Genomic DNA, 25,921 nt, shown 5'->3' with positions numbered 1-25,921 from the left:
AAGAGAGGGAGTTATGGGAGGGTGGAGGGAAGGGAAAAGGGGGTAAACATTCAAAATAGAATAATGATTAGAAGAAAAAGTCACAGGTGATTTTCACCATCATCATTAGGATGACTGGCTTATTAGTAAAAATATTTCACTAGTGAGAACACAATACCTTGTTAGAGGCAACTACTGTACTCAAACAGCACGTTCTACACTCAAGAGTCTGAATCTATATTTTTAAGTATAACTAATTATGCTTTGTAGAAAGACAAACTGAGCCACAGACATTTCTGCATTTTAGCATCACGGAGATGAATCCCCACAGGCTGATGCTGTGAATTTGGCTAATTTTGCGATCCTCGTTGTCATTCTATGGAGGGGCTGTGAAATAGCCTCTCCCCAAGTTCCAAACGCCATTACTGCTCTTTCCAAGTGCAAGTTGCCAAGCACCATTTCATGTGGCTTCCCTAGCAGCAAACATTTCAGGCTTCTCATGGGATCAACATTTCAGAAACACTGGTCTCATGTCAGCCATAATGTTACTTGTCTCTATTTGGCTTAGCATGATTAAAAAGTTGGAAGGCACACTCTAGCCTAGACCAGGGTTGGCCCCTACTCAGCGAAGGAATCCAGATTTAAGTATTCCTAAAAGATGGCTGTCTAGTCCCAGCTTGATATGATACTGGGGTTGAGCATCTTTTCTCTGGGAACTAGCTCACTACTAACATCTTATTGTTAACCAATTAACAATAAGATATTAGTGATGAACCAATTCCCAGAGAGATAATGGAATGTGCCATCAAATCAGTGTCAACCCTTAACAACCACACAAATTGATCTGTCCCAAGTTGACCCACCACGCTTTCCAACAGTGCACCCACTGCCACTGTGGTCAAGTCCATTCCATTGGAACTGGTTGTCTTCTTCTTTTTCCTTTCATTTTTCCTGGCATTACAAATTTCTCAAAAGAGCCAAGTCTTCACAAAATGGATCCAATAATATAATAACTTGAACCTGTTCATTTTGCCTCAAGCAAATACTCAAGATTGATTTGCTTATGACCCCTCTGTTTTCTAAGCTAACCATGGTATTCTCAGAAGTCTTTTTATAATACCAACATTCAAAAGCATTAATACTCTTTCTATCTTGTTTCTTTAAAGTCTAAATTTAGAGCAGAATTCCCCAACCTTTCAGAGTTGGTGGCCCAGAGCGGGAGGTTTTGTGTGTGTGTGTGTGTGGGGGTGTAAACACAAGTGTGTGCGTAGGGTTGTGCATGCATGCACAGTCACGTGCACCGGCCAGCCATTCATGTGGTTTGGTGGACAATAGGCCATGGCCAGCAATGGGTTGTGATCTACAGGTTGGGGATCCCTGCTTAGAGGACAATTAGAAATTTTGGGATTCCCATTTTTCTAAGGAGATTTCACAGGTTGACATGGTCAACGCAACCAAAGGCTTTTCTATTACATTTTCTATTTTATTCTCTGGTTTTCTCATTTACCAAGTATGCATATTTTTCATATTCCTTTGTATTTTCTAAAACCAGTTTGAACATCTGGCATCTCACTTTCCATGAAGGATACCAATCTATGTTACATATCTCTATGCATTATTTTGTTAGCATGTGAAATTAAGGACATTTATAGAATAGTTTGCACATACTGTTAAATCTCCTGGGGTACCTTTTCTAATCTATTGGCCATTGTGTTATTGTTCAGATCTGCTAATACGGTTTGGTTAGAATCCTTCTTCTGTTGCTTGTCATATCTTTAGAAATATTTTATTAATTTCTGTAGCCTTCTGACTTGGTAATGACCAAGGTGCTGATTTAATTTCATCTTACTGTACTAGAAATTCTTGTAAATAGGGATGATATTTTAAGGACTCTTGGATGTTGATATCTCTCTTGTACAGAATTTTAGCATACTCCTTCCAACTTTGTTTGATCTTCTTGAAATCAGTTGCTATTTGTCCATTGGTGTTTTTTTAGCAAATCAATGCAAAGTTGGAATTTCTTTCTAAATTTGGGGATCTTTTGGATCTTATTTGTCTGTATCTGTTTTCATTTTTGATGTCTTTCCAGATTTCACTGTAATACTGTTTCTTGTCTTTTTAATAGCTCTCTGAAATTCTTTTCAAAGTTCCTTCCTACAATTTTTGTCTTTCTTGGCTCTGGCTTCGCTTCTTGGCAATTTCCACTGTTTGTTCTAATATCCAGCTTGCTTTCGTCTGTTTCTTGGTCTTTGGCATTTTCTGTTCAAATTTATCTTTAACAACATCTTTGATTTTATACCAGTTTCTCTGATTCCCTATAAATCAGTGGTTCTCAATCTTTCTAATGCCGCGACCCCATAATACAGTTCCCCATGTTGTGGTGACCCCCAACTACTTATACATCATGGGGCGCCAGGGGCGTGGCCAAAGAAAAAGAGGAAAAAATGGCGGACAGCCTTGTTTGGCGACCCCCGTGAAATGGTCGTTCGACCCCAAATGGGGTCCCGACCCACAGGTTGAGAACCACTGCTATAAATGGTTCAAGACTTTAAAGCAATTCCCAATGTTCTCTTTGAAAATTGTGGGTATATGCTCAAGATATATCCTGGAAACTGACTGACTTTCTGTTTTAGCTTGAATTGGAACTTGCATGAGGAATTCATGATCTGTTGCTATTATAAGTGATCTTTTCCACTTACTTGTATCAATCATATAAACAATTTAATTTCTGTATATTCCATGTATTGCCCACGTCCATGTCTAGGTTCTTTGAAGACTGGATTAGAAATCAGGAAATAATTGGATTGGCAGAAACCACTATATCATTTCTGTATCAATTATATATTTTTTCCTTTCTACTTCCAACTTTGGCACTGCACTCTTCAACCATAAGCAGCACCTCTTGTTTGCACGTTCAGTCCATTTCAGATTGAATGTTCCTATTATTAAAAAAAATCTTGTTCCTAACGATCAACTGGAATCTGCCTTCTTGCAACTTATCATTATTGCATCTCTTGCATTTTGGAACAACAGACAACAAACCTTTGCCTTCTACTACTTCTTCTGTAATTTCAGTTACTTGAAGTGTGCTATCATCTCTCTTAGCCAATCTTCCCTTCTGGAAGCTAAACGTCTCCTGCCCCTCCAATCTATCTTCATAGGATTTAAAATTAATTATTTTGATTATCTTTGTTGAACTTCTTTACTTCTGAATCTTTTTTAGGTTTAATTAAGAAATTGTGGTTAATAAATCATAGCTTTATTTGCTTTCCTCACTAGGGCCCAGAAAGGGTCAGGTGGAATAAATATTATTACACTATCATAAAAAGAATCCCAAAGGTGCTTTTTCATAAGGCAACTGGATTTCTTTTTTCTCTTTGAAGACATTTCACTTCTCATCCAAGAAGCTTCTTCTGCTCTGACTGGATGGTGGGGAATGGAAGGATTTATACTCCTTGCAGACAGCTAGTCATTTGCATTCTTTTAGAGAGTCATTGATGCCACCTGGAGGCTTAACTGTGTCATCAGGGTCACCTGAGTAGTGCAAATGGGTGTGGAGCCTTCTTAGAACTGTTGAAAGGACTGTGTTGTAAACTGGAGATAGATGATGTCCTATCCCTCCCTCTATGTTGAGAGAGGGCTGTTCAATTTTGACATAAATTCACCACCATCCAGTCAAAGCTGAAGAAGCTTCTTGGATGAGAAGTGAAACATCTTCAAAGAGAAAAAAGAAAGTTCAGTTGCCTCGTGAAAAAAGCACTTTTGGGACAGCCATGACCTGGATGGCTAAAAATATCAATAGACATATTGTAAAATGACAGATTTGGTCAGACTGCACCAGACTGGCAAACATTTGTAGGGAGAATGAAAGTAGCACTTCATGAGAGATTGGACTGAAACAAATGAGTTCTCTTAATAGTCAGCTTCAGCTATATTTAAACTGTAAGCCTGGGCAAAAAGAGAGCAAAAAACCCAATATAAACCATTTGCTTTGAGGTGAGGTGATGATAGGCGGCTAAGATTGACCAGAAATTGCAGCATAGAGGGAGATCCAAGTGTGACCACAGACAAAGAACATGGCAACAACCTTTGACTTATGCAAGATCATTATTCACTGAGGGGAATAAACTCCAAAGTATTTAGAACCATATAAGGAAAATGTTTGCCAATTGTAATTGCAAATTAATAGCAATTATACTCAGAGGTGTTTCTTTCATTAGTCTGTTTATTGTAAAGCAAAAGCTTTCTAACATCATTTTATTAACAGAGAAGCAAAGAACCAGAAAGGATCCTTAGAAATCATATACTCCATTTCCCCACAATTATGACTGCCTTATTTAATACTGTATTTATAATAACTGGCAATGGATTTTCATTGATTTGTATTAAGAGTCTTCCCAATATTACCTGGCAGGGCACAAACTGATTTTAGAGCAGAGAAACTATCACTAAGCCACATCCATGCCATATTCATCCTCAAATGGTCATATTTGCATATCTAGGAAATACAGCAAATCTCTTTAAGAAATGGAGAGAGAACAAAAGTTTACAAATCTCCCTCCATTTCTATGGCCCCCTAAAATTACTCACCTCATGAATTAGGCATTTGTCTATGAGTTGTAGATAGGAGCTTATATTCTCCTCGTCAGGCCTGGAGACAAGGAGCTGAGTACAAACTGCAAAATAACAACATCATCATTAACAACATAACTTTGAATTTAATAAGAAGAATGGACTCAATCCACCCTCAATGGGACACTGATGCCTTTTTCAGTTTTGTTCCATCCTTTGCTTTCTGTTACTGTGGTATCAACCTGGTATTCCATGTAGATCTATTTATAAAAAGGAAGCTGCTGGGTCTCCTGCTTCTCCAGTTCCAGTATGAAAAATACAATCAAATGCATTTTTATAATATTTTATTGTTATTATCATTTTACATTAGTATTACAATAAAAAAGTATAAGTAAAATAAAAAATATAATAAAAATATGCTGCTTCACACTGAATCATATTGGATTCACAGAGAGCAAACTTTGATATCTGGATTAATCCACCACAATACAGTACCCTTGAGATGAGTTATTTATTTTTTTATATCCTGCCTTTATTATTTTTATAAGTAACTGAAGGTGGTGAACATGTTTAAAGTTCCTTAGCTTATTATTCCAGAACAACAACCCTGTGACTGGACTGAGGGAAAGTGACTGGCTCATGATCACCCAGTCAGGCGAGACTAGAACTCTGGCTCATGATCACCTAAGGTGAGACTAGAACTCAGTGAATCCTGGTTTCTAGCCTGGTATTTTAACCACTAGACTAAACATCTACAAGTTCAAACATTCCCAGTCAGCAAAGCAATTGAGCAAACTGACCAGGAATGAAAGAAGATGTAATTCAGCACATCTTGAGGGCTCAGTTGCTCCAAGGTCTTAAAAGTCCAATATTTGTCAACTATAGGTATTAAAGTCTGATTGTCAAAGACGTTGCACTTAAGTGTCTCTACTACAGTCCTGGCATTCCTAAGGATGATGCACTTCATGGTCTCAATTAGATCAGCTTTCTTCCTCCAGACTCCACCCAGCATTTGTTATGTCAGTAAGTCATTGCATATGTAGCCAAAACAATTTTTGTGGAGATTTCAGTTTATTCAGCATTTTTTAATCTTTTGAGTGTATTGACCTATTATTTCTAATGGAACGTCATGGCTATCTGAAATTTATATTTGGGAATGGCTATCCAAATGCATTGGTTGGACCATATTTTGAATTTTATGCTTGGTTTTGGGCAATACACTTAAAAGAATAACAAAAGCCAGAAAAAAATCAATTATCAGGATGACAGAATCCAAACCTTGTGAGGAATTGTCAAAGAAGCTAGGTAATTTAGCTTACAGAGCTTTACAAATATCTAAAAAGCTGTCAAAAGGGCAGATTTGTTCTTTGTTGAAACCAAGGAAGCAAACAACCCAAGGATGATGAGTTAAATCAAAAGAAATAAGATTCAGGCTGAATAGTGAGAGGTAAATTCCTCACCATGAGCTGTAAAGCAGCAGAGAACAGTCTGCCGAGAGCAGAGCTTCCGAACCTCAGCAACTTTAAGGTACATGGACTTCAATTCTCAGAATTCCACTGGCAGCATGGATTGAGAAAATCTGAAAGTTGAAGCCCATATATCTTGAAGTTATTAAGGTTCAGAAACACTAATGGACTCCCCCTCGCTGCACATCTTCAAAAATGTGACTGAATGGCTGAATGGCCACCTGTCACAGATGGTTTAATAGATCCATACAATGCAATGGACAGCACAGAATAACCTTAAGTTGAAAGACTGTTCCAACTCAACGTATTCTATAATTCTATGGAAAATTCTGCTATCTGAGAAACTGATTCTGGATCTGTTTATATGCCAAACATACATTCTACAAGCCACTTATATTTTGAATTCGAACAACTCCAAACACAGCTGAATTTGGAGTATTTTAGTTGCAAATGTCCTGGACTGATGGTTTGTGCCTTATTAAATGCTGTTGTTGCTGCAACTATGGAAGGAGGCAAAATCAACGTGTGAGATCTTTACTACAGTTTGATTGGTAGGGAATATAAATCACAGCAAATGTATACAGCAATTGCATTTTGGATAAATGGGGACAGAAGGAGAAACAGAACCAGGAAGAAAAGGAGAAGAGAAAGTGAAAGAATGTTCATATACAGGTAGCCCTTGACTTATGACCACAACTGAGCCCAGGATTTATGTTGCTAAGTGAGAAATTTGTTAAGTGAGTTTTACGATTTTTCTTGCCACATTTGTTAAGTGAATCACTGCAGTTGTTAAATTAGTAACACAGCTGTTAGGTGAATCTGGTTTCCCCATTGACTTTGCTTGTCAGAAGGTCACAAAAAATGATCACATGACCCTGGAACACTGCAACTGTCATAAATATGAACCAGTTGTCAAACATCCGAATGTAAATCAGATGACCATGGGGATGCTGCAACAATCATAAGTGTGAAAAATAGTCAAAAGTCACTATTTTCAATGTCGTTGTAACTTCAAACCATTACTAAATGAACTGTTGTAAATCAAGGACTTCCTGTACAGCAGATAAAGCAGAGTGAAGGTACAATAATATGCAAAACAAAATACAAAAATGAAAACTGAATCCTATATTTAAACCTATGATATTAAAGTTATTACATGGATCTGAGAAGGAGAATTTCTTAATATCTAATTCTATTAGATCATGTTTTTCCCAGTGAAGGATTATTGTTACTTTAGTATGGAGAGTACCGCATTCCAAATAATAATTGACAGAAGAAGCCCTCACAAAAGCTGTAATTAATTTACAATAAACTTAAATCAAGTTGAATGGGTCACAACAGATGGCAGCTGATCTTGAATGATACTGCAAAAGATGAGCAATATGAACTCCTTTATTCTTAGACAGGAGCACACCAGGATATCCCCAGGGTAAATAGGCAATTAAAAAAAAAATCTCAGAAAAGGCAGTAGAAAACCAGTTCTGGATTACATGTGAAGAGGTTCTCAAACATTGTGGTAAAATCAGGCATATGGGGGATCAGAAGGGAGCCAAATGCTGTCTGTACCCCCACTTTTGATCTTGTAGATCAGACCTGGGCATTTCAAAGCCTATGGGCCCGTGGGTGGTTCCAGTCCAGCCTGTGGCATTGGCAGTGGGAATGGGGTGGAGGGGGCAGGATGTCAGAGCAGCATCGGGGGGGGGGGGTATTGGGAGCAGGTAGCATCGAGAGGCTCAAAGCACCCCTGCAGAACAGTCCCATGCGGCCTCTTGGGAAAATGAATCACCCACCCTTGTTCTAGGCCTTGCCATAATGGATGGCTCTGGGCTGTCTGGTTGCACAGGATTCCTGAAAAACAGGTTGAGCCCTTCTGCATTAGTTCCTCATCGCCCAGTTCTCTGTATCAGTGCTAAGACCAGTATGATTGTGGAGCCACCTTTTTGGTTTCGCTCTGTTCCAATTCTTCACACTTTGCTCTTCCAGTCAACTGGAATTTTCTTTTAATAAGTTGTTCATTAGAGGTAAGCCATCCAGAGTCATTTGGATCAGGCAGCCTATACATTAATTAGTTAACTTAATAAGGAGTCCCTGGACTATTCCTGGCTAACGAATGATAATTTGTACCAGGCACAACTGGACCGTGAATAAAAAGCAAACATGCTGCTCACCTTTTCCCATCACTTTAGTAAACTGTCCTGGGATGTCCCCTTCTGGCAAAGGGACACCTCCAGATTCCCCCTCACAACCGGGTAAGGTATGATGCTGCATTCCTCCTGAGGCAGAGTCCTTGCAATCCAACCCTGGGTTGTCTGAGCCAATCAGAGAAGTTGGTCGACGGAGCTGAGGATCCCGACTGTGCTCATCCACTGACAGGTTCCGAGATGCGTAGGCTTTGATTGGGGTAAGGATCATTTGGTGAAGCTCCTGCAATGGGAGGCGTAGATTGCCTCCTTCTAGGATATCCTGCAGATAGCAATACAGACCCACCCATGAGCATCTCAAATCCTGAAGCGTATCATCATGTCATTGTTTTGAACCAAGCATGAGTGTCAATGAAATATCAATAGAACTTGCGTAAGATAAATCAGAAAGACGACCCAAAGAAGAAACTTAATGAATGTTTAGCACCTGACAAGTCAGCATGATATAAGACACTAAAAATGTTGATTTAGCTTTGGTTCATACATTGCAACCAACCATGACTTGCTTAATCATGGTTCGTAAAATAAATCAAAACTGGTTTGATTCAATGCTAAACTCTAAGTAACTGTTCATAAATAACGATTACTGAGTTTACACACTTATCTCAGTCAAAACTGTAACAAACATATGATCTTAATTCTGGGAAATCTAGGTTCAAATCCTTGCTCTTCCATATTGTTTATTATTTTTTAGCCAAATCTAGAATAAATTGATGTGAGGATTGATGAAAATCAATGTAAATTAATTCACTAACAATAGATGGCTGTCTAGCTTCTGCTTGAGCACATCTAGTGAAAAGGAGCTCGCTGTCTCCATTAATAATTTGCATGTGGCTCTTACTCTTACTTAGAAGATTTTCCCAAGGTTTAATTAGAAATAATTTTGACATATTTATATACTGAATTGCAATCTAGAAATTAGCAGTGATTTTTGTTAGGAAGGTTGAAGATAATGGGACTTATCAATTTCGTACAGTTATAGTTCCCAGCCTTTATTGGGAGGAACCATGACATTGGACCTCCAGTAAGAGTATAAGATCAAAGGTCTATCTACATTAACATCCTGTTTCCAACACGGACAGCTTCCATGTAAACAGGTGATAAATTTTTCCTGTTTTCTGTTTCTGTATTCAAAGCTTACTGCTTGGATATGAAAATTCATTTTAGTATCAAAGTTAACAAAATAAAATTATTTAATTTAATAATATGAAGCCTATCTCTTGAAAGAAACAAAAATACTTACAAAAAGCCTTTGTTATAACTACCTTTCTTTTTACACAATTTTAGCAAGCAAACCTCTGTTTCTTACCAACAGCTCTAAACACTTCTGTAACGTCCAATATTGCACAGTTCCATTTATTCTTCACTGTTTTTCATGGGTCACGAGATGTGAATATTCAACTGGAGCCACAATGCTTACTTATAAAGTGACTAAACAGTGTGACATCTACTGGGGTTTATATCAGAAATAGGAACACGATTTCAGTGGTGCAAAGTGGTACCCCTGCTGCATCCACACAGTATGTCAAAAGCCTGGAAGATATTGTGTGAAAAAGCTGACGCTACACGAGATCTGATGCAAAACCGCTTTTAAAAAAATCTCTTTGAGATGTTGTAGAAACACTAGCAAGATTGTGAACATGTCACACAATATTATGTGTTTCTGATAATCCCATAAAAGATATGATGAGGTTTTGATGATTCTCTATGAGAACTCATGCGAGTGCCACTGTTAGCTTTTAGATGAAAATACACATTTTGAGAATAAGATTATGGAGTTTCAAAAGAAGAGAGAGAGAAAAAGAAAGCTACCCACGAGTACATTGCTCATGAATACAGACAGAGTGGGTTGGACAACATGAGAAGGTATAATGGCAAGCAAGTTCTAGTCCTTTCCTAATTGGGTGCTTGCATGTTGGAACAAAGTAAAGCCACTATATTGATTTTTCTGTTAGCTTAGTTATAGGGCTTATATATCCCTCCAGTCAAAGCTGAACCTAAACAACTTGTTCACCTTGTTCACACAAATAAAGTTAAACTCTATAGTTTAAAATACCAATACAATATAATACAAACACAATCCCTGAGAGAAATGGAACTCCACTTTGATTAATCTTCAGAATACAAGGAGCAGCTCTTAACATTCCCACCCCCACCCCCACAGCCTGTTGAAAAAAATGATTTCTGCACAGCCAGAATTCAAGCAGGCACAAAAATCAAAATCCTTCAGCAGAGAGCTCTTTTAACCAGACCCCAGAGACTAGAGGATAGATGCTACTCGCCTGGGCAGGTAGCATTAGCTTGTAAAACCTTCCCAGTGACTTTCTAAGGAAGTCAGCAGAAAAGACTTCCAAGATCCCTTCCAACATCATCATCATCATCATCATCATTGCATATAATGATAACATGATCACAGGGCTCTGGGCAAGTGATCGTTAAGTGTGAACAGGTTGCCAACACCAAGATTGTGATTACATGATGGCAGGAGGGTTGTGTAACATTTTGCAACTGTCAGAAGTGCTTTACAGGCTATCATTAATTCCGAGGCTGTTCTTAAGATGAACTGCCATTAAATGAATTGTCATAAATTAAGGATTACCTGTAGTAGTTATTAACTACTCCTACGTTAACACTGAGGAGCATTCTTTCAGTGATGCCTATTTAGCATTAAACTCCACCTCTACTTAGATTTTTCTGAAAATTAATTTTTAAAAAATTGACCATGCTATTATCTTCATACAACATGCTTAACCTGGTAAAGATCTAACAACTGCAAGCATACAGGCCAGTAATCTTGCTTCATAACCTTGGTTGACTCGTCTGTGGTTTGGGTATTGCACGGATCCCCACAAATGGATCACTCTGGAATGACATCTCCTTCATGAGTTGTGCAGCTTCAACCCTAGTGAATCTCATAGACCTTGCTCTTGCTGGGTTGTTTGCTGTTAATCGTTGTGAACTTTCCCTCCTGGCCATTTTTTGTTTTAATTCAATATATTGATGGTTTAACCCTTTGTAAGCCATGCTGAGTCATGTGTGAATAGCCACAGAAATACTGAATGAATGGATCAATGAATGAATCAATGAACAAAGAAGGTAGAGTAGGTAGGTAGGTAAGTAGGTAGTGGGTGAATGGGTGGAAGGGAAGGGAGGAGGGAAAGAGGAAAGGAGGGAAGGAAGGAAGATTAGAACTCCTAACCAAAAGTCAGTTGTGGGAAAGGAAGTGATTATGTTATACGTAGCAATTGATCCGCACAGAGGTAGACATATGGGCAAAGAGGTTGAGAGCATTAATTATCAATACATTTAGCTGAAGTAATAGTCAAACTCTTATTTGTTTTGAAAGAAAAAATGGAGAGCACTCACTCTTTCCAAGGATTTGAGGAGATTCTGCCTCTCTTTTAGCTTTTGGATACTGATCACAATCTTATGCCTTGCACCTTTGGTAACGTTCTGCAACAGAGACGTGGAACAACAATATTAGTACACAAATACAGGGTATCACACATGAGGAAGCACAGTTGATCACTCCAGACTAAAGCAACCAATATGGTGAGGTTCCACTAGGTCTTAGCCAATTAATTATTTAGATTAACATGGAGCTAGCATTATAACATTGGTGGATGCTAAATGTATAGATGTGTCAAAACTAGTAAAAATTACTAAATTTTAGGAAAGTTTGCTAGATTCCAATTCTTATGAGAGTGCTAAGTCCTGAATTTGAGCAAATGATTTTACTGTTCATAGGTCAGAGTTTAGGTTGCAATCACTGCAATTTTGTTATACCGTATATGCCGGTGTACAAGGTGACCCGGCGTATAAGACGACCCCCGTCTTTGTCGCCGAGCTGCATTCCTAGAACATCGTGTTATACACCGGAAACTACCAGTATTTCAGCATATAAGATGACTCGGCGTATAAGACGACCCCCGTCTTTGGCGCCGATTTTAGCGCTTGCGGAAGTCGCCTTATACGCCGGCATATACGGTAATTTAGATATCATAATTACCTACCAGATTTCAGACATTTGAGGAAAGGCCCTCTGGTATAGTATATTGTATCATGACTCTCAAGGCCTGAAAAAATTGCTGAATCTTTTAGATCAAGTCAAAATGTGCCTAATCTAGATCTAATTGGTTCGAATCTTAATTCTTTAAAGAGAGATGGAAGCTTTTCATTCATCACACAAGATTTCTGCTCCAGAAGAAGAAAGCGGGTGGTCGTATGGATCAAAGAATTTCCCTATTTTTCCCCCAAAATACAATCTCGAATGAATGGTGGTCAGGAAGGAAAAAACAGAAGTGCTGGTTTTGTGGGATGAAAAAGGAACAGGTATTATCTGATCTATATTTCTATCAGCAGGAGCATTCAGAGTGGATGTTTTTTCAGAGATCACTCCTTCTGGTCAAAAGAAAAGACATTTTGCTCTAACCCAAACAGAAGTATTCCCTTATTATAGCCATAGGAGGAAATGAACCACTTAAAGCAATACCAGTCATCAGTGAGGATAATGGTTCAGACTAAGAACATGTCTTCCCCCTTCAAATCTGTTATTTAATTATATAAGTATTTAGGCAGAATTAGTGCTAATAAGAAAAAGTGTTTAATCTGCTCTTAAATTGGATGATCATTAGATGATTAGGCAACAAATGGCCAAAACAACTCAGAAGCTTTTTTTTTTAACTAGATAATTTAACATACTTGAGCCTCAAGCTGACATTCAGTCAAGGACATCATTTCATCATAGGTCATCTGGGAAAAAAGGGCAGCATACTTATGGAGACGCAGACTTTTGAGCCAGGCAGGAACATCTATATGTGGAACAGGTAAGTACGACAATTACATCTTAAAAGTAGCAGAGCAATCATTACGATAATCTGCTCATAACCAGTTGCTTGGGCCAATGCCAAAAATTATTTTAAAAATTATAAATAAGTATACCAACAATTAACAAGACATAAAATTACACAAATAAACTGTAGTGAAAAGCTGAGATATATATATATATATATATATATATATATATATATATATATATATATATATATATATATATAAGTCCTTGCCTGTAAGTAAAAGTAAAGATAAAGGAGTCGCAATGAGTTTTACTCCGCTAATTGTAGGTGACTTTAGGGGGGGGGGGTGGTCATCTCTGTTTCTAGGCCAATGAGCCAGCAATGTCAGAAGATATTTCTGCAGTCCACAGTGCAAAGTGTGTGTGGCAAAACAGAGAGTGCTTTTACCTTCCCATTGAAGTGGTAACTATTTATCTACTTCCATTTACATGCTTTTGAACTGTTAGACTGGCAGGAACTGAGGCAAGTGAGGCACTCCACGCAAGAGTAGGACTCGAACCACCAGAGTATAAACTTCTCTGGTGTCTATTAAATCACTGCACCACTGTGCCTCCTTGCCTGTAGGAACTGCCAGCAATCCATGAGGAGGCTCTGGGAATACATGCAAATAGTCAAAAGTTTGTGGGGTGGTAAGTTTTGATGCGAGGGGACTTCTCTGGGGTACCCTTCTGTTTTTCAAACAATTGCCAGGGGAAGAATGTGTTGAATGGCTTGGGAAAGGCAGAAAGAATGGCACTTAACAATATTTCATATAATACTATGTTGTATTAGTCTGTTACTGCATCTTTTTTTCTATTTATATTTTTCAAACCTAGAAATGTAGCAAAAACAGAAATAAATTATAAGTAAATAATAACAACACAACCAGATGCGTAATTGCAATAAGAATGACAGAAAACCAGTCTCTCCATGGACTTTTATATAGTACACATTTTTCATAACCAATATATGTATTTACTTACCTACCATTGTATGCTGCCTAGTCTAGTGACTGTACAATATACAATACAAGCACTGGAAGGCAACATAAGAGAAACGTTCAGTGTTGTTCATTCTGTATGATCTAAACTGGACAGCCAGAGGCCTTATACCCTTTTCCAGTTGTCTGTAAAAATCTTTGTGAACTGCCTCTGAACCCAGGAAGAGCTTAAAACTTTATAACTGTTTTCTCCGAAGTAGCAACCTTCAGACTGTCAGATTATAACACAGGATGGCAGACACATTGCATCAACACATCGCTGGATTTGTAGTCTAAATAATTCCTAGTTGGGAAAAAGCGCTTTTTTGGGGGGGAGGGGAGTTATTAACATGGCTTCTATATTGCCTCAAACACACACAAATTAAACCTTAAAAACCTCACACAAAAATAAAATGAACTATTTTGGAATAATGCTGAGCCTCCTCCGGACCATATCATTCCAGGACACCTGGATAAGTAACTCTTGGTTTCCAAACCAGAAGTTTTGCACCTCTTTAGAACTGAGCCCTAAAAGAACTTAAGAGAGAAGGCAATAAAGAATGAAAAGATAAGCAATCAAGTTGAATAGCATCTGATAACTCAGAAGATTTTCAGGATCACAGTGAAGAAGAGATTCTTCTCGTCCCCGAAAAACATTTTAGAAAGAGGTTTAACCAGCTTCTACTCTTTTTTATTAGGACATTTTTTTAAAAAAAAAAAGATGTGATAGGAGGGGCTGTTTTAATCTCTTCACACCAAATGGTTTGCATTAACAAACAATCCAAGAACTGGTAATCCTCCTCCTTCCATGTTCATCTGGATAAAATATTCCCCAAGTTGGTATCACCTCACGTTCTCTGGGGACAAAGGTCTAATACAGGGGTTCCCAACCTTGGCCACTTTATAACTTGTGGACTTCAACTCCGAGAATTCCTCAGCCAACATGATTGGCTAATACAACTCAACTCTAATACAACTCAACCCATGGTCTCAAGAAGCTTCGGCCCTCCCCCATTCCTACCTGGAAACACTTGTGCTCTAATGGTGAACTCTGAACTTGAGTATTTCAGAAAGGCCTGTGAAGGTTGCATTCACTTAGTGGCTTAAGCCCATGATGTTACCAGCCTTGCAAATAATTATTGACTTTCTTTCTCTCTTTTTGGAGAGAAGTATAAGGATCTCCGATGTCACTGTTGACCTTCTAGAACTAGATAGGATTGGCCTGGGAATCAGAAGAAATATCAGGGCAAATAACCAGGAGCATTCGTTGAGTTCAAAGTACAGAAGAGTTTATTATTGCTACCTTTAATACAAGAATCTAGTCAACCAATAGTTAAAGCTAAACTGGCACTAATAAGGGTCAACAGAATTCACAGGAGTCTGAACTTAGATCTTTTGTGACAATGCAATGACTCTAAACTGATGACACATTTAGCCCTGCCTTCCAGTTCAGCCTCTTCTGCTATTGACTCTCCTAGAAGATGAAGGGAATAGAGGTTGGACAGGTGAAGGATGAATAGAACAGGTTACAACAGGCATGAGAATCTTGCATGGCTTCTAAAAATATATTGTATAAAAACAATGGTCTGATATCAAAGAATTTATACAAATTTTATGCTGGGCAGGGTATCATTCAAGGACATCACCATTGGTATTCTAGAAAATCATGTTTTATTGTGAAGAAGCAGTGGGCTTATGTACAGGGCCTGTTTACTCCCACCTCCTTCCTTCCATTACTCTACCTAGCTAAACAAAGGTTTTACTTGTTTACCAGGTTACACAAACTGATTCTTGTTTGCTGTTTCCAAACAGGCTAAGATTCCCAAAAAGAAAGAAGAAAACCCACTTTGCGATCCTGACTATAAAGGAAGTAGGAAACCAAGATCTATAATTAGGATATTATGATTTAAAAACCATCCCTGATTTTTTAGCCATTTATAGTAGAGGGAAGAAACAGCAGGCAGAGAATTCATGATAAGACTGAACTGTCCAGATTTCAAGCACATTATAATGCTTGTAGCATCAAAATAATCTGCTCATTTAAGCATTTGCACTTGTGAAAGTTTGCAGTAGGGATACCAACCGAGTAAGCCAATCAACAATCAATTAATTAAGCCATGTGAATGTTCTTTTCCATTAAAAATAATACCCACAAACATGATAAATTTGTAGCAAAATAATAAAATGGTGCATGAAAATTAGACTTTTTTTCTCTGTTGTGCTGAATTGTTGTGAAGAGTCTGACGTTTTACTTTTATTCTCCATAAATTTTTGTTTACAAGATTCAGAATCATGGTGGGTACCATGTTGCACACTTATACAATCCCTAAGCAATAATTGCATGGCATGAATTCATGCTAATTATAAAATGGAAATTAGTAGCTGTCTACTAACAGGTTTGTAATTTAGTCCTTTTTACTGAGCTGCCATTCTGACATTGCTCAAATAATTGTGTTTCCTCTTTGCATTCTTTAATTTAAAGCAGTTCTGACTGCGGAATTCTGGAAGTTGAAGTCCACACATTTTAAAAATTCCCAGGTTTGAAAAACACTGATTTCAACCAAAGCAGCGAAGCCATATGCAAGTCTTCTAAGTGTCACCTGTGGCAATGGGAAGCAAAACGAAGCAAAAGCACAACTCCCATAAAGCTCCCCTCTTCAGAAGCAGAATGAGCTGCAGCATTGGGACTGGGAAAGGGTCATTTCCTCATTACGCTATTGAGGAGAAGCAACAGATGAGAACAGCTAACTCCTGGTTAACATGCCATGGAGATAAGCACAGATAGACAAACACATGGAAGGTGATTTAAAAAAATTCCCTCTTATGCTGATGGTTGAGATGCAGATGCCAGAAATATTCTACACACAGGAGTATTTTCAACTTGGGGCCGTCCAGATGTGTTGCATGTCAACTCATAATTCTCAACCAGCAAGGACTTGTGTACATTCATCTGGAAGTAACAGGTCCAGGAAAACTATTATATTTATTATTCAATGGAATTGCATAAGAATAGGAGAGCTTTGCACTATCAAATTAAATACAGGTAGTCCTCAATTTACAACAGTTCATTTAGTGACCATCCAACATTACTACGGCATTGAAAAAGTGACCATTTTTCACACTTATGACCGTGGTAGCATAACTTCCAATCATGCTTATGACCACAACTGAGCCCAAAATTTCTATTGCTAAGTGAGGTAGCTGCTAAGTGAATGTTGTCCCATTTTAGGACCATTCTTGCCACACTTGTTAAATGAATCCCTGAAATTCTTAAGTTAATATCATGGTTGTTAAGTGAATCTGGCTTCCCCATTGATTTTGCTTGTCAGAACGTCGCAAAAGGTGATCACATGACCCCGGGACATGTTCGTAAGTCATTTTTTTTCAGTGCTGTTGTAATTTTGAACAGTCACTAAATAAACTGCTGTAAGTTGAATACTACCTGTACCGTTTCTGAGGTTCCATTTAACAATTTGAATTGATATTAAGCTGGGAAGAGGCAACCAGGCACACATTCCATGTGTCACTGTGTAATTTCCATGTGTCACTGTATTATTCAAGCCTGGTGGCTTGTAATCCAGAATATCTGAACATCCCCAATTTCCCTTTTATCTGCTTTAAAAATGGATCATCTTCTGCCACATGAACCTCCCTGCCCAATCAGATCAGACTTTCTGGCTTGGACAATGAGCAGTCAGGACTAATTGGTACCTGAAGGGCAGACCACCAGGAAATCTTTTGGTTGCAAACTAGGGAATTGAAAAAAAACATGCTGGAGTGAGGATAATTGATCAGTGGAACAGCTTGCCTTTAGAAATTGTGTGTGCTCCATCACTGGAGGTTTTTAAGAAGAGACTGGACAACCATTTGAGCAGGGCGCTGGACAATAAGACCTCCAAGGTCCCTTCCAACTCTGTTATTCTGTTAAGGAGGCAGGGCCAAGAATGCCTTCCTTGTTCAACTACCGTACTGTTTGCTAATGGCTGCAGAGCTCCAAAACACACATCTCCTCCTTACACCTGTGTCAAGGTTGTAGATTTATTGGCTGTCCTGGGAGATGGCTCAGATGGGAGGGAAAGAAGCTAGCACAGGTGCCTATAATGCCCAGATGATTCATTAGTTCTCTCCATTTGTGTTCTTGTGTGTGTTTGATATGCATAAACCAGAACACCAACTCTTTTTTTTCTCAGCCGGCTATTCCAAATGTTTTTTTTTTACTGAGTGGGCTCAAATACTCTGCTAAACTCTGGTTTATTAAACACTGTTTATCAAATATACAGCAACTGCCTGGGTTTGCACAACATAAGCCAAAACAAAATAAACCAAGTTATAATAATAATAATGATAAAGTTGGAAGGTACCTTGGAGGTCATCTAGTCCAACCCCCTACTCAGGCAGGAAACCCTATACCATTTCGGACAAATGGCTGTCCAGTTTTTTCTTAAAAACTTCCAGTGTTGGAGCATTCACCACTTCTGGAGGCAGGTTGTTCCACTGGTTAATTGTTCTAACTGTCAGGAAGTTTCTCCTTAATTCTAGGTTGCTTCTCTCCTTGGTTAGTTTCCACCCATTGCTTCTTGTCCTGCCTTCAGGCACTTTGGAGAATAGCTTGACTCCCTCTTCTTTGTGGCAGCCCCTGAGATATTGGAACATTGCTATCATGTTCCCCCTTGTCCTTTTCATTAACCTAGACATACCCAATTCCAGCAACCATTCCTTATACGTTTTTGATTCAATGCAATGGACGAATCCAGTGTAATGGACTGTAATGAATGATATTGGGGAACGAGAGGAGGAGATGCTACCTAGGAAATAGACGAGAGAGGCAGGACCCCACAGACACTTAATGGCCAGAGAAAGAAACTTAAGAAAGATTTGTCCTAATGGATCTAGCTGGTAAAAGTGAAAGTGGGAAGTTTGTGCCTTCAGACTTGCAAGTTTCTGTTAAAGAAGCCTTACAATAAACTAGAATTAGTTCATTTTGTTGTGTTTTCTGTCTGGTTTGGCTGGGAGGGCTGACACCCAGGTAATGTGCTTCATACTTTTTATATTGAAATTCGGATTGCAGAATGTGATATTTCTTCACTTAGCTTGATAGCCATCTTAAGGGGAGGTGTCTCATCTCAGCTAATAAATAAACAGGAATAACTCTTGCAAATTGACCTGTTTAACAGAAGAATTGCAATCTGCAGTATAAGGTCAGAATGGAATTAAAATGCCTCCATATTCTGTTTCTGAATAATGTGTTTCAAACAACTTCAGGACTTTGTGTGAATGTAGGCATGCATGTTGTTAAGCAATCAGGACAGGAAGGGAAAATGTGCATTTCTTTCCACTCACCTTTCATACCACTCCCTTCTTCCTGGAATGTGTTACGAGTAGAAGTCTGATCTTCTAAATGTTCACTCCCACCACTGCCTGAAGAGGCTACACTGCTTTGCGGAGACAAGGGGGCATGATCAGAAGGGATGCCCTGGGGTCCTCTATCCCGCAAGTCCTCATGAGACATCCATCCGTGTCCGAGGGGCTGGCTAGGCACAGTCATGGGTGGGGTGAGGGACACAGACCGTTTCAGAGGGCTGTGATGGGTCTGACTTGAGAGAACTGAAACAAACAAGGTAGGAAAAAAAATTAAAGCAAGCTATTTCTCCCCCAATGGTTAGCAGATCAAAGCAAATGTCTCCCTTGAATGCAAGTCACCATTTAAACCAGTGGTTCTTAAATGGTTTGACCCAATTACTCCTTTTTCTGGTCTGACATAATGGCATTACCCTCACCAAAAAACCAACCAACCAGACGGTTCTTTTATACAAGCGTCTTGACAATGGCAGTCTGAAACTGGATCCTGAACTCACAAACAAGCAATTATAAATTGCTCCATTAGTCCCAGGATATGTGCGGCCCTTGGTGCTCGCTGATCTTGCTTGCAGATGTTTCATTACTCTAACTAGGTAACATCATCAGTGCTAGTAAGGAGTGCTGTTTGCTGTCAGTTTATATTCTGGTTTCTTGCCTGTCTGTATGGATGGGGGTGATCTTAGGGATTCTTTGGTTGGGCTGTTTACTAATGGCTCTGTGGCAGTTTCTTGATTGGGGTATTGCTTGATTGTTGGTCTGAGAGTGACCTTGGAGTTAATTTCTGCTGATCTGAGTGCTGATTACTGGTGGAGAGGTGCTGGAGTCTTTTTCTCTTTTGGGCTGGTTTGATTGTCTCTTTTGCATAATCTATAGATGTTGTTAATGTTTATGTATCTATTGATGGCTGATTTGTCAGAGTGCCAGGCTTCTAGAAATTCACTGGCATTTTTTGATTTGGCCTAATCTAGGATTGTCACATTTCCTCAATGGAAACTATGGTTAAATCTGTCTATATATTGTGAAATTAAAGAATTTTCATCATGCCTTTTGACTGCCAGTTGGTGTTCATGGATGCACTCTGCCAGCCTTCTGTTTGTCCTACACAGTGGTTGTTACAATTCTTACAATATATGCTGTAGATGACTCCTGTTTTTTCTTCTGGGGTTGCTGGGTCTTTGGGTTTACTTAGGATGTTTTGAAGGGCTTTTGTCGGCTTGTGTGCTATGCTGATTCCATGTGGTTGTAGTAGCCTATTTGCGGTTTCTGAGATATTCTTGATGTATGGCAGTGTAATTCTTTTTAGGGTTTGTGCTGTATTGGGTTGAGTGGTCAGAGACTTTTGGATGAAGTTGCATGGGTATCCATTTTGTTGGAATGTGTTGTATGGATGCTCTATTTCCTTTTTCTGCTGTTTTGGCTTGCTGCGGTGTGTTTGGGCTCATTTAAAGTCCTTACACAGCTTTTCTTGTAGGAGGTTGGGTTGTTGCTTTGGTAGTGGAGCACCTGATTAGTGTGGGTGGTTTTTCTGTAGACTTGCATTTCTAGTTTGCCACTGTGGTCTCTGCTGATCAGGATGTCTAAGGAAGAGTAGCGAGTTCTTGTTTTCTTCTTTTCTATTAAACTGGATTCCTTTAAAAAAAATTATTGATGGTTCTGTGGGTGTTCTCTGATTGGTCTTTTTTATTATGGTGAAAGTGTCATCTACATATCTGATCCATATTTTCAGTTGTATTTGTGGAAGTGCTATGGCTTCTAGATGTTGCATGACGACCTCCGCTATAAGTTCTGAAAGCGGTGATCCCATAGGTGTCCCTTTAATTTGTTGGTAAATTTGGCCATCAAATTGGGAGTATGTAGTTAAGCAGAGGTTTATGAGATCCATAATCCTGGGTGTTTTGATTTTTGTGTATTCAGTTAAGTCAAGTGTGCTGTGAAGCAGTGCAGTCATGGATTCTTTGGCTAATTCTGGATCTATAGATGTGAACAGGGCTGTGAAATCAAATGAAACCATGATTTCATCCTCATCTATAGTCACATTCATGATTGTTTGAAGACACTGTAGTGGAGAGTTAATGGAGTGTTGGCTTCCTCTTGTGAGATGCCCAAGCTTTCTTGTTAGTTCTTTTGCAATGTTGTATGTAGGGGTCCCTGGTAGAGATTCGAGTGGCAAAAAGGTCATAAAATGGGGCTGTGACTCATGTAACAATTGCTCTGCTTAACAATGGAAGTTCTGGTCCCAATTGTGGTTGTAAGTTAAGGATTACCTTTAAAACATCACTGAAACACAAACAAAGAAGGAAATTTGACCTATAAGAGATGGATTGTGCCTAGCAAAGGATGATTGCCGGCTCCATTTTCCCTCTGTAGCTTACTCTGCTTCTTTTTTCCTTACTTGCCTGAGCTTCTGGGACCTAGGCTTCGGGTTACATCTTCACATGCATCCTTATCTCTGTCACCTCTAAAACCCTTTCTGCATGTCTATCAAACCAAATCAAAAGACAGTGAATAAATTTATTTTCCTCCAAACGGCTATGATGTTATTCAGTCGTGTTCCTCAACAACAGACGGCTAGTTTCCTAATCAAGTAAACAGATCTGAGGTGTACCGGAAGACAAATTACACAACTACTGTTATTATAAGAACATAATGTTTCTCCTCATGCAGAGAAAGCAGTGGAACGAATTTATTTTCAGAAAAGAGCATTTGGGGAGGGGGGATGCGTGTGTACTTTCGAGTCAGTTTTCGACTATTGTTGAGACTTTTTTAGTCATAGAACTACTTTATTTTATATAGACCTATTTCTTGGAAGTATAGATCTCACTTGACACACTTAAAAAAATCAATGAAAGCAGCAAGCATATAAAATGGAGATCTGCTCAAAATAAAAGTTACAGGTAGTCCTTGACTTATGACCATAATTGAGCCCAAAATTTCTGTTGCTAAGTAAGGCAATTGTTAAGTGATTTTTGCTCCATTTTATGACCTTTTCTGGCACAGTTGTTAAATGAATCACTGCAGTTAATAAGTGAATCATGCGGTAATTAAACAAATCTGGTTTCCCGCATTGACTCTGCTTGTCAGAAGCTGGCCAAGAAGACTGCAAATGTTGATCATATGATCCTAACACATGCCAGTTGCCAAGTGCCTGAATTTTGATCACGTGACTCTGGGGAGGCTGCAAAAGTTGTAAATGTTAAAACCGGTTATAAGTTTTTTCATTGTTGTTGAAACTTCAAACTTCAACTTAAAAGAAATGGTTTTAAGTTGAGGACTACCTGTAACTATTTAATAATCACGAATCACTCTTGTTTTTATTATTTGATTTGTCACACTAACTTGGATTTTGGGGGGTGGGGAGTGCAACTCGGGGTCAAATTCAACTACTTTCAATTTTTCATTTTTGTGAATACACCCAGTTTGGTTCATTAAACTGTTTTAAAAATATTTATGGTAATATATTGATATGACCGTATAGTCAAGGCCATGGTTTTCCCAGTTCCAATGTATGCCTGTGAAAGTTGGGACTATAAGAAAGGCTGAGCACAAAAGAATTGAGGCCTTTGAACTATGGTGCTGCAGAAGACTCCTGCGAGTCCCCTGGACTGCAAGGCAATCAAACCAGTCAGTCCTAGAGGAGATCAACCCTGACTGCTCTTTAGAAGGCCAGATCCTGAAGTTGAAACTCAAATATTTTGGCCACCTAATGAGAAGGAAGGACTCACTGGAGAAGAGCCTAATGCTAGGAAAGATTGAGGGCAATAGAAGAAGGGGACGACAGAGAATGAGGTGGCTGGATGCAGTCACTAAAGCAGTAGGCATGAGCTTAAATGGACTCCAGAAGATGGTAGAGGACAGGAAGGCCTGAAGGAACGTTGTCCATGGGTCAGAAACGACTTCGCAACTAACAACAATAACATTGATATGACTGTATTCTGTCAAATTGATGCTGACTCTTAACCAACCACATAGATCTTCTGGGGAATGTCTTTTTTGCAACCTGTCTCTTCAGGTTTTCTAGTGACTCAACCATCACCATACTCTACTTCAATCCATCAACCTTGCTGCTGGTTGTCCTCTTTTTCTCTTTCTTTCCATTGTTTCCAGCATTACAGATTTTCTCTAGAGAGCCGGTCTTTGCATAATGTAATCCAAATACAATAATTTTGCCATGAGTGAGAACTATGGATTGATTTGTTTTATCATTCATTACTTTACTTTCTTGGCTATCCATGGTAATCTCCAGAGTCTTCTCCAACATCAGAGGCATCAATATTCTATCCTCCTCCTTCAAAGATCAACTTTTGCTTCCATAAAATATTACAAAGAAAACAATTCCCTGCATGATTCTGACATACCCAAGCCTCTGAATATTTTTTTTTCCCAAGGACTTCATTGCTACCCAACTACTGGTAAGTCCTAGCCTGCAGCATATTTCTGGATGCTTGCTTAATGGATCCTAAAAGGCAGAAGCTATCCACCACTTCACTATCTTCACTGTCAGAGCTAAAGCTGATTGCTGTATCTGTTGTTATTTGTTTTGCTTAAAACTTAGGCTTAATTTTTTCCCCTGCCCTTTTTGATTTTCATTACCAGAGATTCCAAATCATGTGCATTTTCAGTTAAGAGAGCAGTATCGATCACATAGTGCAAGTCACTGATGTGTCTTTATCCAAAATCATTTTCCAGTCCAGCCTCCCTCAATATATATTCAGCATAAAGATTGAATGATTTAAGGAAAGACTATTGAGTCTTGTCTTACTCCTTTGCCAGCCTGGAACTGGTCTGTTTTACCACATTTTATCTGGTCAGTGGTTTCCTGTCTTGTGTACAGTTTTCCCACAAGAACATTCTGGGATTCCCATTTTTCTCAGAACATTCTATAATTTAACATGGCTGACACAACTGAAGGTCTTTCAATAATCAAAGAAAACACAGGCTGACTTCTTGTTGGTATTTGTGGCTTTCTCAATTATCCAGTGTGCTTTAGTGATAATGTCTCTTGTTCTTTGACTTTTTCTACAATGAAAACTTCTGGCATAAATATTTCCACGTTGGGCTCTAATTTGCACCAAATGATTCTAAGCATTATTTTGCTACTTATTTTTTTTTCAACTGTATGTGTTTGAGGCTATAATTTTGTCTATTAAAAGTTTTCCAAATAATTTCTTAACATACCTAGTAAGGATAAAGGATGGCCGTCTGAATTCATTTTTGACTGATTTCCTACTCATTGCTATTGATTGTTGTATATAGGGAGATTGCTCATCCTGAAATCTTTTAGTGATTGGACACTGATTAATTGTTCTCACTGTCAGGAAGTTTCTCCTTAGTTCTAGGAGAAACTTCCTGACAGTGAGAACAATTAATCAGTGGAACAGCTTGCCTCCAGAAGCAGTAAATGCTCCAACACTGGAAGTTTTTAAGAAGAGACTGGACAGCCATTTGTCCGAAATAGCGTAGGGTTTCCTGCCCGAGCAGGGGGTTGGACTAGATGACCTCCAAGGTCCCTTCCAACTTTACTACTATTACTAATTACTTTACTGTATTTTTGTACAGACTATATCTTTCCATTGCTGGTAAACTACAATGTATAATTTGACAAATCATAAACTGGAAATGAAAACCAATAGCCTCTCTATGCACACTCTTCGTAATATTCGGGAATTGGCTTTGGACTTGAGGAAAGGATCAGTATTTTTCTGGCTAAATGTCTATTTATCAGAAACAAGAAACAAGGACAAAGGAAAAGTCCAATGCCAAGGCAATAATTAAATAAATAAGGGTTGAGCCCTGGCCAAAAAAGTAATTTGAGAAAACATTTCAGACAGTCTTCCTGAAGACAACAGGGAGGAAAGGAAGCACATCAGACCTGCAAGATTCTTTTACTATAGCTGTTCTAATAAAAGTAGCTTTAGGTCTCTAAAGAGTCTCTTTCCTAATCTAGTCTACCTCATTGGGCAAGTATCAATCTCTGTTAGCTTTATGAAGTAGATTAAAGAGGAAACACACCAGTTGAACTAATTATTTATTTAACTCTAAGGTTACATTAACAGAATCTTACAAATCTGAAAGTTCTTTTCTCCCTCCATCCCCTTTATAGTTCCCAAACTTAGGAAGGTGACTTCTGAGTCTCCTGCCCTGCTGCCCCCACCTCCCGCAATTCCTCTCGTGGGCTAAGCAGCCTTTTTATTTGATTGCTCCCTTAGTTGTGCCTCATTGTCCTGTCTCTCAAGGTCATTCCCACATAGGCATGCAATGCTGAATGGAATGAGCTAGCACTTTAGACTGCCAGGACTGCCTTGTGTCTAGCATTTCCCTGGCATTGTAAGCCATATGCTAAATAAATAAATAAATTCCCACCTATCATTATTATTTATTGCACGCCTGAATGTGTTTCGCTTCCTCCCTCTTTATCTTCATGTGAATTAAGGGCAGGGCATGCATTGCAGAGATGGTTTTCATAAATCACTTTCTTGGCCTGGCTTCAAGCCTCTTTTGTTTGATCATTACTCTGGTAATGGATATTTGCTC

The 25,921-nt window shown here is 38.8% G+C and overlaps 1 protein-coding gene across 2 annotated transcripts in view; it reads right to left on the bottom strand.

The window, feature by feature from the left end:
- The window catches only part of SAMD4A (sterile alpha motif domain containing 4A), a 157,399-nt gene that overhangs the window by 18,253 nt on the left and 113,225 nt on the right, over positions 1 to 25,921 (bottom strand). The window contains exons 4-8 of one of the 2 annotated variants that reach the window (XM_039321161.1): positions 19,373 to 19,636; positions 12,920 to 13,029; positions 11,585 to 11,671; positions 8,186 to 8,480; positions 4,570 to 4,655 (exon numbers count right to left, since the gene is read on the bottom strand). In XM_039321161.1, coding sequence (XP_039177095.1) covers positions 4,570 to 4,655; positions 8,186 to 8,480; positions 11,585 to 11,671; positions 12,920 to 13,029; positions 19,373 to 19,636 — 842 coding nt within the window. The remainder of the gene's footprint in view (positions 1 to 4,569; positions 4,656 to 8,185; positions 8,481 to 11,584; positions 11,672 to 12,919; positions 13,030 to 19,372; positions 19,637 to 25,921) is intronic. The other variant, XM_039321170.1, reaches the window with a different exon arrangement.

This window comes from Crotalus tigris, unplaced genomic scaffold (genome assembly GCF_016545835.1).
Source record: "Crotalus tigris isolate CLP2741 ecotype Arizona unplaced genomic scaffold, ASM1654583v1 scf7180000017605.3043972, whole genome shotgun sequence".
Taxonomy (NCBI): Eukaryota; Metazoa; Chordata; class Lepidosauria; order Squamata; family Viperidae; genus Crotalus; species Crotalus tigris.
The sequence above is the reverse complement of the archived record's forward strand: the minus strand, read 5'-3'. Positions and strand labels throughout refer to the sequence as shown.